The sequence below is a fragment of the Cryptomeria japonica genome, chromosome 6 (assembly GCF_030272615.1).
Source record: "Cryptomeria japonica chromosome 6, Sugi_1.0, whole genome shotgun sequence".
Lineage (NCBI taxonomy): Eukaryota > Viridiplantae > Streptophyta > Pinopsida > Cupressales > Cupressaceae > Cryptomeria > Cryptomeria japonica.
Genome location: NC_081410.1, coordinates 135,289,569 through 135,306,816, shown reverse-complemented (window position 1 = coordinate 135,306,816; position 17,248 = coordinate 135,289,569). Strand labels below are relative to the sequence as shown.

Below are 17,248 nucleotides of genomic sequence, written 5' to 3'. Positions count from 1 at the left end.
ACTTCAGCCAAAATCCAACAAACTTCCTTGCATTCCACAAAAATCAATAAAATAGCTCCACCACAGGAAAGCCACTCTACCTACTGGCATACAATATTGCAGAATACAAATCCACAACAATCTACAATAGATTGTTTCTCTTCTGCAGAATACATTCAAGCATTGAAGACCTTCCGTGCTCGCATTGATTCATTGTCGACACTTCAAACATGTAGTATTTGTAAAGAAAGATATATTGGGATGCTTGTTCACAAATGTCAGCCCAAAATTGTCTACTCCAGATGCTTTACTAAAAGAGGCATTCATCGCTTCTCTTCAACTAATAACTTAGACCTAGGTGAACAACCCCTTGTCTTAAAGAAGCTTACCCAGGTAGAGGAGATGCTTATTGCTCGTGTATCTCCTGTTTTGCAAGTCACTCACACAAGATGCAGCCAATACAAATACTTTGGTCACATGATAAGTTTCCCTCAAGACATCTCTGAAATTGCAAAGACTTTGCCCCACAAATTGTAGGATTTGGAAGTCCTCATAATCCAAAGAACCAATATTGAAGGCCACAAATATGACTGCTATGTTAATAAATTCCATGTTATGGATGCATTGACATTTAAAATCCAACATGACCAATACTACAAGGACGCTATCATTGATTTTGATGCTCTGAACCTGCTTCTTGATGTTACAACAGATGTTTCAACTATGTTGAATATGTTGCAAGACATTGACAATGAAATAGCTGTTACTCCAACAACAGATTATTCTGACCCTGCCGATTCGTCTGCCACAGACATTTCATCATCCTTCATCCCAACAATGCCTGGTATAGCTCATGAGCTAGAGGCCATTAAAGACACATTGCAACTACATACTGCTGAAAATAATATTTTTCCTTGGCCTCAAATAAGCTCCTCCCCGATAAATGAATATAACACTGAAGGTTTGTTGACTATGGCATTTCCAACACTCTTTCCAACTGGTATTGCCCTCCCGCTCCAGCCACGTACCAAACATGTTCATTTGCATGAATATGCACTCCACTTGATAAGATACTTCGACCAAAGATTTGGTTAGCATGTCGGGTTTTGGTATTTCATTTATAATTTGATTATGAGCCATCGTTCACAGCAATCTATAGCTGTCTTTATTAGAATTAATATAGAAGAGGCCTTCCCAAGCAATTTGCAAGCATTGCGTGACCGTTTGCAGAACACACCTGATGACTAGTTGCCGAAACAGCTCCTTCACTTTGGCACAACTCTTAGAGGCACTAGAGCATATTGGAATAAATCTAGAAAGGAGCTCACAACAATGATCTCCCAATTGGGAACCCCAACCCTTTTTTTTCACATTGAGCTCGATTGATACTAAATGGCCCAACCTGCATACCATATTCAATGAAGATAAAGGCCAAAACATAGAATCCAAAAGAAAACAAGTGGAAAATGTAATTCACAATCCACACATAACAACCTTGTACTTGCACAACAGGTTTGCAATATTTTGTGAAGAAATTATTCAAAATTTATTCAAAGCAAAAGACCTCTGGTATAGATATGAATGGCAACATCGTGGCTCAGCACATATTCATGGATTTCTATGGCTCCCTGGTGCACCAAACATGGACATCATTGATTGGCAAAATGGCAATGAAGTCCATATGGCTAAAACTTTCTTTGACACATAGGTTTCTGCTTGGAACTCTCGTACCAAAGTTGACTGAAATAATACAATTTCCTACACTGCAATAGATTATCCATGCTTGACTGATACTGCAAAGTTATTCTCAATGTCCTCAGCAACCGATTATGAAGCATTGGTAAATACTTTGGAGAGACACACAAAATGCACACAAAATACATGTCTCAGGAAAAAAGGCCATTTATTGCAATGTCGTTACAAAGCTCCATGGCCTGAACAGGAAACATCTACATTAACAATTGATAGTGACAATAAACCATGTTATGCACTTGCAAGGAATGATGACCGCTTGAATATTCATAGCCCTTGCATGCTTTCAATATGGCGGGCTAACATTGATTGCCAGCCTATTACTTCAAGAAAAGCAGTCTTACAATACATTTCAAAGTATGCTTCAAAATATGAAAAAAGATCAGAATCTTATACTGAAATGCTAAAAACTATTGTAAATGCAACTACTTCTGAAGATATTGTCTTATCAACATACAAAAAAATTATGATGGGGATAATAGCAGACCGTGATATCAGTGCACAAGAGACTTGTCATATGTTGCAGAAATTGCCACTCGTTAATTGTAGCCGATAGTTTATATCTCTTAATGTTAGTAGGAAGGCACTACATCGCATCACAAAATCAAATCATGAAATAGACCCATCAACAAGCTATATCCATGCTTACATGTAACGCCCTTCTCAATTGAATACAACAACTCTCTTATAATCTGCACATGAGTTTTCATATATGCTATAGCGAAAAAGAACAAAATGGCAACTTTGAGAGAAAAAAGCAATTGTAAATGTATATCCAAACTTCACTGCCCCCCCATTGAAGACAGTGATGAATTTGAGATTTTTTGTTGGTTTGAACTCTTACTCTACAAACCATTCCATGACATACCATCAGATATAGGCACTTCTAAAGATCAGGTTATACAAAATTGGAAACTCTTTAATTCTATTGGCTATGTTCGGTTGAGTGGTTGCAACATTCTACAGGCTCCTCCACCTCAAGATACAGACGATAGTGACACTAATGATTCTCAACATCAAGAAGACTCAAATCTATTTGAATGAGAATTCCTATCTCAAATGGGTCCAACAAATAAATTTACCAGAGATGAACTGCAAATGTGAGGGTGACACAACTATTATTTAAGCTACTCCTGGCCCACCGATATTCCAAATCACCAATTACAGTCTACTGTCGTCCAATTCATATCTACAACAAAATTACAATTTCAACCTCCTTCAAACCAAGCCTTGCCCATAATCAATGACAAAATCCATCTCTCATCTGAGCAAAGCCTTGCACTTCACATAATTCTACATCACCAATCTCAACAAATTGTAGCCCAACCTCTCCGAATGATTATTCAAGGAACAACAGGAACAGGCAAATCTTTCTTGATAGATTGCATCAGACAAAAGTTAAATATCTCTGAAAGCAATAAGACAAAGACATTATTAGTTCTTGCACCTACAGGTGTTGCTACTTATAATATTCAAGGAACAACTATTCATGCAGGCCTCCGCATTCCTATAAAAGAAATGCATCCTTTGACAGGGCAAGCATTGTTCACCTTCCAAGAGCATTTTAGGCATGTTAAACATCTTCTAATAGATAAAATGAGCTTCTTGGGTCCTAAATTGCTATTGAAGATTGGCAGTCGCCTCCGCCAAGCATTCTCTGATAGACAACATGAAACCTTTGGTGGACTCTCCATGATCCTTGTAGGTGACCTTGGACAGCTCCTGCCTGTGATGGACAAACCAGCTTATGCTTCGCACTCTACAACTCTCAACTTGTGGCGTTCATTTACAATAGTTGTAAAATTGCATACAGTTTTCCGCCAACAAGGTACCTCTGTTAAGCAACAAGAATTCAAAAGCATGCTCCAAAACATAAGAGATGCTCAGCCTAACAAGCATGACTGGCAGATGTTAATGATCCAAACAAATGCAAATTTCACCCTTTTGCATCAAAATGAATTCAACTCATCGACCCATTTGTTTGCAACAAATAGCTCAACAATGCTGCACAACAAAAGAACGTTGAAGGCATTAAATTTGCCCATTGCTCTCAGCATTGCACATATTGCACAACAAACTAATATTGAATATGATAACAATGAACAGTTACCATTGGAGCTGCTATTATGTGAAAATCAGCAGGTGATGTTGCTAGCTAACTTATGGATTGAAGTTGGCCTTGTGAATGGTTCCATTGGCCTTGTTAAAAACATTATCTATAAACTGAATACCAAACCACCAGACTTGCCAAAATTTGTTATTGTTCACTTTCAGAATTATAAAGGCCCTCCATGGGATACATTGCATCCAAATGACATACCCATTACTCCCATTACCCGAGGTAGGCATACACAAATTTTGTTGACAACCGCTTGGGCTATAACTATTCACAAATCTCAAGGTCTTACATTAGATAAAGCTACAATAGACATAGGAAACACTGAAAAGCAAGGCCTAACATTTACAACTATCTCAAGGGTCACATCAATTGATGGAATACGCATTCACCCACCTTTCTCATTTGAAAGGTATGCAAAAATGCAAAAAAGTGCTTTTACCACCATAAGAAAGAAGGAAGAAGCTCGCTTGCAAAAACTCTTAGCCCTCACAAGTACATCGCTAGATTGCAATCTACAGCTATGAAATGCTTGTAGACATGTTTTGGCCTTCGCACCTTCGCCAACCAAATGGTTAATATTCAACAATAACCATTCTAACTTCTCCACTTCTATTGCACAGGTACACAAATTCCAATACTAATATATCACAATTCCCGCTTTAATTTTTTCCCATTTCTTAATATGCTATTTAATTGAAATATCATTTCATATACTAACATATTCGTCATTTTCACATTTTCACTAGCTGTATAGGTTGCCTTCCGCATATACACATTTCAATTCTTTATTGCCGCAAAATAAATAGTTTTTTCATCAAATGATTCACATTCACCACAAACCATTCTGCATTCTCCACTGCTATTACACAGGTACCCACGTTGCACCTCCAATGTAAGTTCTCCAAACTTTGAAGAACCAAATAACTAAAATGTAATTTATTTACCAGATTTCCTCCTGCACGACCCCTAACTATGTCTATCTTTTAATTCTTGTGTGTCCTTTCCAGATTTCCAAGCGCCATACAAGTTACGGACACAACAAAAATTCAAACAAAATTTCACTTCTCGCAATTCTCTTAAAATAGCATTCTCTAGCTCTTCACACATCGTTGATATTAAACAAAATCAATACATATTCATAATATTTACCAAATTGATTACATTTCCACATAAGTGACTTCTCATCTCTTTATTGATTCTATTGTAGATTACAGATGCAGACCTCCCAGCAACCAAACTTTACCCATCATGCAATTGGAATCACCATATTCTACACTTCTGTGATGCAAACAACCACAACTATTCCTACATCGTTGGTATAACTACCCAGCCTTCAACTCAACAGTTCCTACAACACTACAACACTCTCGCATGCACCAATGTCTACACACTACAAACAGGTGTTTAACAATCAGATTTTATTCGCATTTTGTTGCACTTATACTTAAAAAAATACAAGATTAGAAATAATCTTTTTAACCTCCTTCATCCTAAATACTTTGCATCTCTACAAAATTTTGATACAAATGCACACCTCCCACCAACCAATCTTTAGCCATTGTGAGATTGCATCTATTTCCTGCAACACTATGGTGTTGTCGCCTCCACCAATGTCTGCCCCCTCCAAACAAGTAATTCATACTCATAATTTAACATCTTTAGCTTATTTTCTTTCCAAACAAGCATGTCCCTAAATAGCTATACTGTCTGCTCGCTAATTGCATTCCATCTAATTGCTAACTGCTGATTTTAATTTCCAGATAACCATTTGGTTCAGGCCATCAGAACATACACTATACTCTGCCCTTTTATGCTTTAGAATGTTGCCAGCCTGTCGGCTTCCGGTTGCACACACTCAAAATACATGCAACTGCTAGTTTAATATTATGTTTTATAATATACTACAATTCTATTCAACCTTTTTCATCTTAAAAAAAATTACTTTTTAAATAATACATATAAAAAATATTAAATTTGTAAAAATAATATTTAATTTTTTTTTGCATATAGTTATTTTTTCTTACTGTTTTATTATAATATTTTATTTCATATATAACCATAATATTCACTGGAATTGTAATGTCTTTAGTATACTAACCAGTCCAATTCTAATTTAAAACTATTATTACAATACTACAAAGCAAATCATGTTACCACATTGAAATTTGATTAAATAGCTATATTATTAAATTTATTATTTGCACTACAAGATTAACACGACAAGTACTCGCCACTACGTGACACTTGTTTTACTTTAAAAAATATCTGTGTTCACTAACTTTTTTAGTCAAAAACTTAAACTTTTTAATTTTATTTTTTTTAAACTTTTTTTTTAATTTATTTTACTTATACTATGTGTGTGTATATAGTGCAAATAGTGAACAATTATATATTCAATTTTTAAAAATAGTATTATACTTTTGTACTTTTAAATTTATTTTAATTATTATATTATAATATATTTATATAAATAATTAATTCTAATATATATTAAATAAAAATTCTTTAATTTTTGAATACATATGTAGATAGTATGTGTAGCTAAGAAATTAGGCAAAGGAAATAGTAACACAAATTAGCCAACCACAAAGCTAAATGTTATGAAATTTATTCCTAACACATTCAATAAAAGTATGGAAACAAAACATTTAAAAAAAATGCAAACCAATGCAAATGCTTCTTCCATTCCCTTCCACTGTTCTTCTTTGTCCTTCAAATTATGTGTGGATTTCACTTACAAGATGCAAGTGTGATACAAGCAAGATGATATCAAAATAGAATGAAATCGATAACGTAAAGATACTCGAAATGTGGTTGTTGAAAATGACCAATGAGAGTTCAATTTATAGAAAAAATGATGATTGATGATGGACAAACTTGATTGAGTGCACAACAGAGCTGCCATTCAGGGAAGGATGAAGATAGAAGAAATCAAATGGGAAGATATTGTGAGAATAAATAATAAAATCTTTAATTATCTTCTCATAAATACCAAATTAGCAAGTTGAAGAGATAAGGGAGATAAAAATTAGAAAGTGGAAGAGATAAACAAAGTCATATATAAATAAATAAAATTTATTTATTTCATCCACACTTGGTAATTAAATAATTAAAAATTTATTTAATTTGAATAATTTAGAAAAAAATGGATTAAATAAGTAAAATAATTATTTAAAATGGAAGAAGAATTACCTTAGAATAAAGGGATTAAATAATTAAAATGAATTATTTAATCAAAGAGGAATAGTTAGGATTAGTTGATTAAGATCAAGATTAATTGATTAGAAAAAGACAATGGTGAACATAATTAAGTAATGAAAATAAATTAATTAATGGTTTAGAAGAACAATAATTAAATAATTAAGAATTACTTAATTATAGGAAACTAGAAGTAGAATATTAATACTAATTAAATAAGTAAAATTATTTAATCAGTTTAGACGAAAAAGGTTAGTGAAAAGTGTCATCGAAGACTTAGGACAATTTTCAGTGTCTACATTTTGCCCCTCTTTGAGACAATGTGATTCTAAGCAACGTTTCAAAGAAAAAATTGAGAAAACATGCCCTAGTAGACGATAGGATGGAGGTAGGATGCCCCCTCAAGAGATTGTTTATGTATGAAAGAAATAAATGATCTCTCGAAAAGAAGAGAAGAAATGTGAGAAAGAGAAAAAAAAATGATGAATGAGAAAACTCTTAACAAGAAGGGAAGAATGTTAATGGATTGTAGAAAAATGGTTGATTGATATCATATGAAGAAATTATCGACTGATCAAATATAATAGATAATATGATAATGATTGATTTGATGAATAGATAGAAGGATTAATGGGATAGAAGAAATGTTAGTAAAAAGAAATGTAAATGAGAAGTGAAGAATGATTAGTGCAATGGAATCTTGTTTTCACAAATGATAATAGTAGGTGAGAACCTTTATTTGATATGGAAAAATGGATGTGGCGCACCATGGCATTGAAAGCCAGAGTGATAAGGCAATCCCTTTGCGTAAAACAAACACATTGTAGACAAGGAATGGTTCAACCATTCTTAGACATACTTGCCCCAGAATAATATGAAATACCCCACAAACAAAAGATAAAAACAAAAAGGACCATGAGCCATCCCGACAACTCTAAATCACTCAGTGACATCATCGAGTAACATAGGAACATGGTCGAAGATAAATTAATGAAAGATAAGATTCACAAATCCAAACAAGTCAAACAACCATTCTGATCTTCGTTGTCAAAGTGATAATGTATGTTTGATGATAGGACGATCATGCTACCTGGTTTCAAGGAATGTAGTACCTCGTCTAAGATAGAACATAGTGTGGTTTTGAGTATACAACACCCTGTATAAGACCCATGATAATGTTGGCAAAGGACCAATGATATTGATGTTGATTTATTGATATGACAAGTTAACTAGTTTGAATGCTTGGTTGGTCAAAAAGTTCAATCTTAATACGTGATTTGTTAAGCACAATGTTTAATGCATTTTATGTCCGACGTCTACTCAAATGTCTATCTATGTACAAAAGAGTGAATTTATTGACAAGATGAAAATGATTTTTTTTGAATTTTTTATGTTTTTCAATTTTTAGGGCTTTTGAACTTTGGGATTTTTTGTGCTTTTTTCAGGACTTTTTATGATGTTTTTGGATTATTTTGGGACATTTTTTGAATATATTTGGATTATTTCAGGACTTTATTTGATTTTTAGTTACTTTTTCAAGACTTTATTTGATTTTTATTGATTTTGCTCCTAGTGTCTAGCAAGGCAAGGAAAATGATGAATGGATAAATAGGCTTGTAGAAATGTTGGTAGAGGGAAGACATGGGCCATTTATTATGGAGACAATACAGATGCAATTTCCAAGGGCAATCACGCAAGGGGATAAGATGATAGACATGAAAATGTAAAGCAATGGCATGGCATGAGGGATATGTCAAGAGTTTTTTTGAAACCATGTTTTTCAATTTTACATCCTTATGTCGGATCAAGATCAAAGGATGGAAAAGGGTGTGTGGATGGTGATAGGATATGGAAAGGACAAGCACAATCAAAAATGGTTAAGGGACATGAATGGGATAAGGATGTGATAGGTAAGGGGTAATGACAAAAGGTTGCAACAAGCCAAAGAATATGGATGAAAGGTTGTAATAAGTCAATGGATAAAGACCAAAAAATATGATAGACTGAAAGTGTTGGCATATGATGAAGTGGTGACAATGTATGTTGTCATTGATGTCAATAGGTGAACTGGTATGAACTGGTATGAAGATCGGAAGTGGTTATGGTCAATCAAGATGGAGTGGACCGGTGTCAGGGCTCACTAAGTATGACTACCGGTTGGTAGTCTCTGTTCAGCTCTAGGGCTTCCGGTTTGGCCTATGCAGTGCAACTGATGACATTCTATGATGAGTTAGTTAAGAGATAAGGATGAGCTCGTGGTGCCATGTTAGTTATGTGCTTGTGAAGGATTTCTTTGAGGATCTTGCGTGTGAAGGTCGAATGCATTGAATGTCTACCTTAGGAATGCGCGATGTTCTGAGCGGTGTATGAAGTGTGCGTGATGGGTTATTGATTTCCATATGTGGTGAAGAATGGATGATGCAAAATGACTTAAGATCTATTTTAGATCACTTCATTCTATGCAATGGATCTAACTATCAAGATTGGATCGCTTGTAATTGTAAACCTAAAATGTTCAGGGTTTAGGGTTTATGCTACCGACCTAATTATTGTCTATAAGGTCGATGATGTTTGTTAATGTTTGTGTTGGCAAATGATGTGTTTGTGTGCTGATATACTTGCCAAACCAGAGTGTGGAATCTGTAGACTGTGATTGCAGAGGAAAGGAGCTAAAAAGGATCTGCCTTAGCAAGTAGTGTTGTTATCAGATCAATGCTTTACCTGTTGACTTCTAACCATTTCAATAGAAGGAAAATCCCTCGATTGAGTAGCATTAACAGATTTGTTGCAAATCCTCTAACCAGGTGACTCAAGTTCATCGAGTTCCTTAAATCCTCTAGCGAGGTAACCTTTAATAGGGTTTCAACCTTTAACAAGGTTTATAGCCATCCCTTAACCGGGTGATCCCTAACAGGATCAGTTCCTAACAGAACCTTATTGTAAAGTCTTTAACTAGACTAGGCTCCTAGCAGAGCAGACTTCAAAAGAGTTCAAAACAAGCCTGTGGGTATTCATCCCCACCATGGTTTTTCCCATTTGGGTTTCCACGTAAAAAAATCTATGTGTTATGGGTTGTGAGTTTTCATGTGATGATTGAGTAGTTGTTGATTAAGTTAGTTATGCATGTAGTGCTAAATTATTGTAGTATTGTTGATACAACTCATGCTTGATTATATCAGGAAGTAGTCATCAAGATTTAAGATCTATCAAATGTTATCTGAAGTATCCGTGTTTAATCGGTATACCCATGGTTAAGTTCAATGGTGAAGACAACTGGTCATCATTGTTTTAATATGATAAAGTGTTGAGAAAGTTTTTGTCTGTACTGATTCACCCCCCCGCTCTTAGTACCAGTTAGGGTATTATTTATTCATCATTATTCATCAGAAAGTTGTGAACATGATATACGATGTCCATAAAGATCCTCAGCCTTGTCAAGATAAAAGGTGGAAAATGGAATATGGACATGAGGGTTGATAGGATAATGAAACCTGACCCCAAGTGTGGAATGCAAGAAGTTCATAGATTATACATGACACCTATTTTCCAGGTTTCATCATGGTACCTTCCCAAGGAACTTGTTTGCTAGGTTTTCACCGGTGGATAAATTATTTTTCTTCTATTTTTGTCACATTTTTTTTCTTTTTTTCTTTTTGACTTTTTTCAGTAGAAAATAGACACATGATAGGGGATGGAAGGACTCAAACTTCTTGTTGTTTAGATAGTAGCCTTAAAATTTATGTTGCAATGAACCATGGCTATTGAAGGTATGCTCAAAGATGTTGGCAGGATAGTGACATGGAAATGAGATGGGACTAAGGTAAGGATTTACGCAAAACATAGGATAGGATGGGAGAAAGGATGAAAAAAAGGTGTTGGATAATGGAGAGGGTAGAAGAAGACTTTGTTTTCAATGGATGGGAATGTGGGAAAGACCAACATTGGCACATGCCTTGAGGGGTAATGGAGTGATGGAGGAAAAATGGATTTCAAATATTGAGATTTGGATTGAGGAAAGGCAGTGAATTTCGGGACATAAGGACCCAAAAAAGATGAAGGAGGTAATGGAGGAATGTATTTTGAAGGTTTGGATGGGCGGACAACAATTTTGGATGCAATTTGGATTTTTCTTTAGACTGTTGTTTATCTATGAGCTGCTTGGGAATCCACATTGTTTTTATTTTTTGATGCTCTTGTGGTTCCTTGGAATGCATTGCTTGCACAAGGGATTTAGGAACCCATATAGCTTTTGAATTTGCTTCCTTTTGAGCAATGGTCCTTTGTGGCCTTTTATATTTTTCTTTTTCTTTTTGGATCATATTTTTCTTTGTTTTGATGTGTCAATTAGACTCTATGTTGATCCTTGAATACATGTAGATTGTTGGACTTATGACTTTTATGATTGGCATCCAAATTGCTTAGATGGGGAAAGGAATGCATGGATGGATAGGAATGAAATGGAGGTCATTTGGATGGATGGAAGGTTCTCAAGGATGTGTGCCTTTGTTGATCTTGTATAATGGGCAAAAGGATATAAGGACCTAAAATAAATGGAATGGATGAAGGGCTAGGTGCATGTTTGAATTTTGGAGGGATGTTGGATTTAGCAGGGGTACCAATGTCTTGAGGAATGTCAGCAAGTCTAGGACCATTAAGGTTTTATTTAACATGGAGGGGTTCTTGCTTATGAAGGTCTAACCTTTTGCCTTTACAAATATTTTGACCCATAGGATACTCTTTGCTTTGGGAAGAAGACGCAAGTCCATTATGAGGTGGCTATGATATGATAGGAATGATGGGATCATGATGTATGTGAAGGAAGTGTTGAGAACTTTTAGAATGGGAGATTGTAAACCAGTTGGAGCACCAACTGTTATAGGATGTAAATTGTCAAAGAAAGATGATTCTACACCAGTTGATGAAAAATAATACAGATCCATGATAAGTAAGCTACATTATGCTGTCCACAACAGATCAAACATTACTCATGCAGTATGATTTGTTGATAGATTTCAAAGAAATCCGAAGGAGTCACACATGATTGCAACCAAGAGAATTTTCAGATACTTGAAAGGCACAATAGATTATGGATTATGGTATCCATATGCAGGAGACTTTGACTTAAAAGTCTATACCGATGCAGATTGCGCAGACAATGTTGATGACAGGAAAAGTACAACCAGAGGTACATTTTTTATTAGAGGCAGATTAGTGTCTTGGAGCAGCAAGAAACAGAGTTGTATCTCTCAATAAACAACATAAGCTTAGTATGTTGTTGCTTACATGAATTGTACCCAGACAATTTGGATGAAACACATATTGGAAGGTTTCAAGCTGAAGATATTAGAATCAGTAAGAATTTTCTGTGATAACACAAGTGCTATAAATATTTCTAAGAACTTGGTGTTGCATGCTAGGACAAAGCATATAGAGCTGGCGTATCATTTTCTAAGAGAGAAAGTTCGGTGCAAAGATGTATCACTGGAGCATGTTTCCACTAAAGAACAACTAGTAGATATTTTTACTAAGCCTCTACCTAAGGCTACATTTAAATATCCTAGAGGTAAGTTAGGGGTTGTACCCCTACATGTAGTCAATTCAATAGATATGGAAGACATCAATCCTAGAGCCTATTGAAATATTGAAGAAGGATTGGTGAGGAATGGAGATACTCCACAGGGGGAGCAACTAATTGTAGATCAGTGAAGCATGGATAAGAAACAAAATGGTTTACCTTCACTTTGGCATTGATGTCAAAGGGCGAGAAAAGTATATGATTGATAGCTTTATATGTTAAGGAGAGAAGACCGATTGGAGACCAGTTACTAGCTGAAGATATGAAGATACAGTTGAAGGATAATTTATGTTGAAAAATGTAAACCAGGATTCCCATACCTGAATCATTTGAAGGATAGTATATGTTACAAAATGTAAACCAGGTTTCTTATACATGTGTATATATTTTCCTCTCAATCATGACAATCAATTGGTATTGATATTTGTATTTCCATGAATGCCAAAGGGGGAGAATGTTGACATTGCATGAATATTGCATTGAAGAAGTATATTAGGAAGTATTGTCATTGATGTCAATAACAATCGGTAATGAAGTAATGAAGATCAACTGGTAACCCTATCCAGTTAAGAAGCAAAATCCTAACCGATGGAGCTTGGAGATCGGTTGTGATGATTTATGACCGAATGATGCTTGGTGATGAAGATGCCACTAAAGCATGTTGCACGTGATGAGTTTCAAAAAAGTTTTGGCATGTAAAGATAACTGTTTATCTTGGGAATGATCAAATGCATAGTGTGAAGTGACAAACGTGTGATGTGTTACAAGATTCAAAGTGCAATGATCCAGGAGTGGTTGTAGATGCCTAGAAGAATGTAAAGTTGATTGCATGAAATATAACGATCGAGATCGAACTGATGTGTTTGTAATCTCTATGAGAATTTTAGGGGTTGTGTTGTGTTACCAACCTAATGTATCTGTTCATAAGGCTGATGGATTGAATGAATGTGTGGTTGGAAAATTTGATTAAGTGTGAAAGTGATTGTTGCCAAACTAGGAGGTGTGTCTGCATAATGATGTGAAGGAAGATAGGAGCGGTAAAGGATCCGATTCAGCAAGGATGTGCTATTTCTAGATCGGTCAAAGAACCTGTTGTTCTCTAACCATTACAACAATTTGAAATCCCCTCATAGGGTAAGCTCTAACAAGCTTGCTGTTGAAGTCCTCTAACTAGGTGATCTATTAGCTTGGATTTGAAATCCTCCACTAAAGTTACATTTAACAGGGTATTTGTAGTCAATCCCTTAACCAGATATTTTCCTAACATAACATTCTTGTATAAGCTTCTAACCAAGCTTGGCTCCTAACTGGGCAAACTTCATAAGAGTTCAAAAATACTTATGGGTATTCATCCCCACCATGGTTTTTCCCATTTGGGTTTCCACGTGAAAAATCATTGTGTCAAGTGGTGAATGATTTTGTGGATGTGTTTTTGGTATGGTTGATATGAATGATTGGTAAATCTGCATAGTTATATCTAAATGATTGGAAATGATCTAAAATATGTTATTATTGGTATTAGTGAAGTGGTTTAAGGTTTTGGTCAAAGGATATTTAAGTTTTGGATTTGTTGCATTATATCACTAAAGTATTAGGTCAATTGGTAAGGTTTAACAATACAATTGTAGATTTGTTAAAGTGTCTAATCTGGTAAACTTTGTGAGTTGATTCTTAGATGAAAATAAGTTTGGTGAAAATTTAGTTTATTTGCCAACTATTGATTCACCCCCCTCTCAGTGGTTGACTAGATCTTTATAATTTTATCATATTATCAATTGGTATCATAGCATTCCAGGTCCTCTTGAGTATAAGCCTAATAGCTTGAGGAAAAGATCCAAGAGAAAATGATGAAGAGAGAAGGTCTGAAGTTCAATAGAGATAACTACAGAATCTCGAGTGATAGGATGAAAATTTACATCAAGAGCCTGGGAAGTCAGTATTGGGATCATATTGTTACTAAGTATAACTTGCCTAGTGGAACTCCGACAGATGATCAAAAGAAGGAGCAACAGGAGAACAACCAAGCATTGGAATCCATCATAAGTACATTGTCAGATTCAAAATATGTTGATGTTCATGGATTGGAGACTGCATATGAAGTTTGGAAGAAACTGGAAGAAATCTATGGCAATGATGAGCATGTAAAGATAGCCAAGGAAGAGAGTCTCAGAGGAAAATTTGATTACATGAGAATGGCTGAAGGTGAAAACATTCAATGGTATGGTCAGAGAATCAAGGAGATAGTTGGAAAAATCAAAAGTGTTGGAGGTACAGTGGAGGATGCCACTATAGTTAGCAAGGTATTGAGAAGCCTTCTACCGGTCTACGCTATCAAAGTTGCAGCCATTTAAGAACTCAAATCTATTGACAAGACAAAGGTAATTGTTGACTCTATCATTAGTAAATTAGCTACATTTGAATTAAATGGTTTTGATGGAAGTGTTCAGAGGTTAGAATTTGCATTTAAAGCCTCATTCTCAACCCCACCCATAAGGAAAAGCAAAGAATTACGTTATAGTAATGAATCTAGATCCAACAAAGAGGTAGATGATGATGATAGCCTGATGGAAATCAAAGCATTGTTAGCCAGGTGGTTACCTAGAGGTATCGATAACTATAGAGGTAAATTACCACTGAAATGTTTTGCATGTAATCGGATAGGACATATTGTTGCTAACTATCGTAATGAAGATAACAAGGAAAAGCAATATAAATATAGGAAGTTTAAAGGAAAAGGAAAAATAAATTATTTCATTGCAGTAGATGAAGGTATTACAGATGAAGAATCTGAGGAAGATACAAATGAGGATATTGTCTTTGTTGCTATCAAAGAAGACATATCAGATCAGAAGGCATTGGTCTCTCACTTGGACAACTCAGATGACTGGATTATAGACAGTGGTTGTTCACACAACATGATTGGTGATTGGAGCAAGTTCCTAACACTGGACGAATTTGATGGAGGTGTTGATAGATTTGGGAATAACTCTCCTTACATGGTGAAGGGCAAAGGATCCATTTCTGTGAATGGCAAGAGTAGTGCAGATGATGTCTATTGGGTTGAAGGTTTGAAACGTAATCTTTTGAGTGTTGATCAACTCAATGATAAAGGTTACCCATTAGAATTCAAGAATGGAGTTTGCAAGATCTTTGGAAGCAAAGGTGAACTGATTGCAATAGGCAAAAAAAAGAGGTAATCTTTTTCACTTAAACTCTAAAATCAATAGTTGTTTGATTGCAAAAGTAGAAGATAGTTGGCTTTGGCATCAGAGGTTTTTCCATGTGAATTTTGATAACATTTTATGAGTCAGCAAGAGGCTTTGGGATCAAGAGGCAGCTATCTACACCAAGGACACCACAATATAATTGTATTGTAGAAAGGAACAACCAGTCAGTGGTCAAAGCTACTAGGACTATGTTAATTCAAGGAGGTGTAGCTAAAACATTTTGTAGAGAAGCTATCAACACAACTATTTTTACAATAAACCGAATACTAGTCAAAAGAGGTAAGGACAAAACTCCCTATGAATACTGGTATGGTAGATCACTGAATGTCAGTTACTTTAAAATATTTTTGGTAGCAAATGTTTTATTAAAAGAAGTGATTATATTGGAAAGTTTGATGCCAAAAGTGATGAAGACATATTTCTTGGTTACTCCACCAAAAGAAAAGCTTATAAGTGCTAAAACAACCAGACTAAGAAGATCATTGAAAGTGTCAATGTACGAGTAGATGAATTTCCTGAAAAAATATGAAGAAACCAACAAGAAGAAGGAAGAAGAAGAACCAAACACACAGTTTTTGGAACCGGAACCGGTAAAGCCAGAAGTTGGAGAACTAAACATAGAAGTCCCAGTTCAACGGAACAGGAAGGTCCAATAGAAGATAAAGAAAGTGAAGAAGAAGAAGAACCTGAAAAACCAAGATCATGTTATTCCAAGGTATGTCAGACTCAATCACAACCCCGATCAAATTATTGGAGACAAGAATGTAGGTGTGTTAATTAGAAGAAGGCTAAGAGAAAACTCTTGTATGATCTCTACCATATAGCCTAGAACAACAAAAGAAACCTTTGCAGATGAAGACTGGATCAAGGAAATGGAAGAAGAACTTAATCAGATAGAAAATAATAATACATAGTCATTGGTACCCAGACCCGAAAACAAGAATTTAATAGGCACAAAGTAGGTATTCAGAAACAAATTGAATCAAGATGGAGCAGTGGTCAAGAATAAAGCCATACTGGTATGCAAAAGATATGCACAAGAGGAAGGTGAAGATTATAGTGAGACATTTTCACCAGTGGCAAGATTGGAAGGAGTAAGGACTCTACTTGCATTTGCAACATACAAAGGATTTAAGGTATATCAGATGGAGGTTAAATCAATATTCTTAAATGGAATATTGGAAGAAGAAGTCTACATAGAACAACCAGATGGTTATGCATTAACTAAAGAAAAGGATATGATGTGCAAGCTACATAAGGCACTATATGGATTGAAACAAGCACCAAGAACATGGTATGAAAGATTGCACTCTCACTTAGTAAAGATAGGTTTTCAAAGAACCGGTTAAGATAGTAACATATATCTCAAGACAGAAGGAGATAAAATACCGGTAAGTG

General features: G+C 35.2%; 1 protein-coding gene across 1 annotated transcript; it reads left to right on the top strand.

Annotated features, from left to right (window-relative positions):
• Positions 1-3,066: 3,066 nt before the first annotated feature.
• Positions 3,067-4,374, top strand: LOC131044209 (uncharacterized). The gene has a single exon (XM_057977484.2). The coding sequence runs from the start codon at positions 3,067-3,069 to the stop codon at positions 4,372-4,374; it is 1,308 nt and encodes a 435-aa protein (XP_057833467.2).
• The last annotated feature ends 12,874 nt before the right edge of the window (positions 4,375-17,248 follow it).

Bases quoted from the DNA above. Each gene is read 5' to 3' on its own strand.
- LOC131044209 (XM_057977484.2), top strand. From the start codon at position 3,067: ATGATTATTCAAGGAACAACAGGAACAGGCAAATCTTTCTTGATAGAT.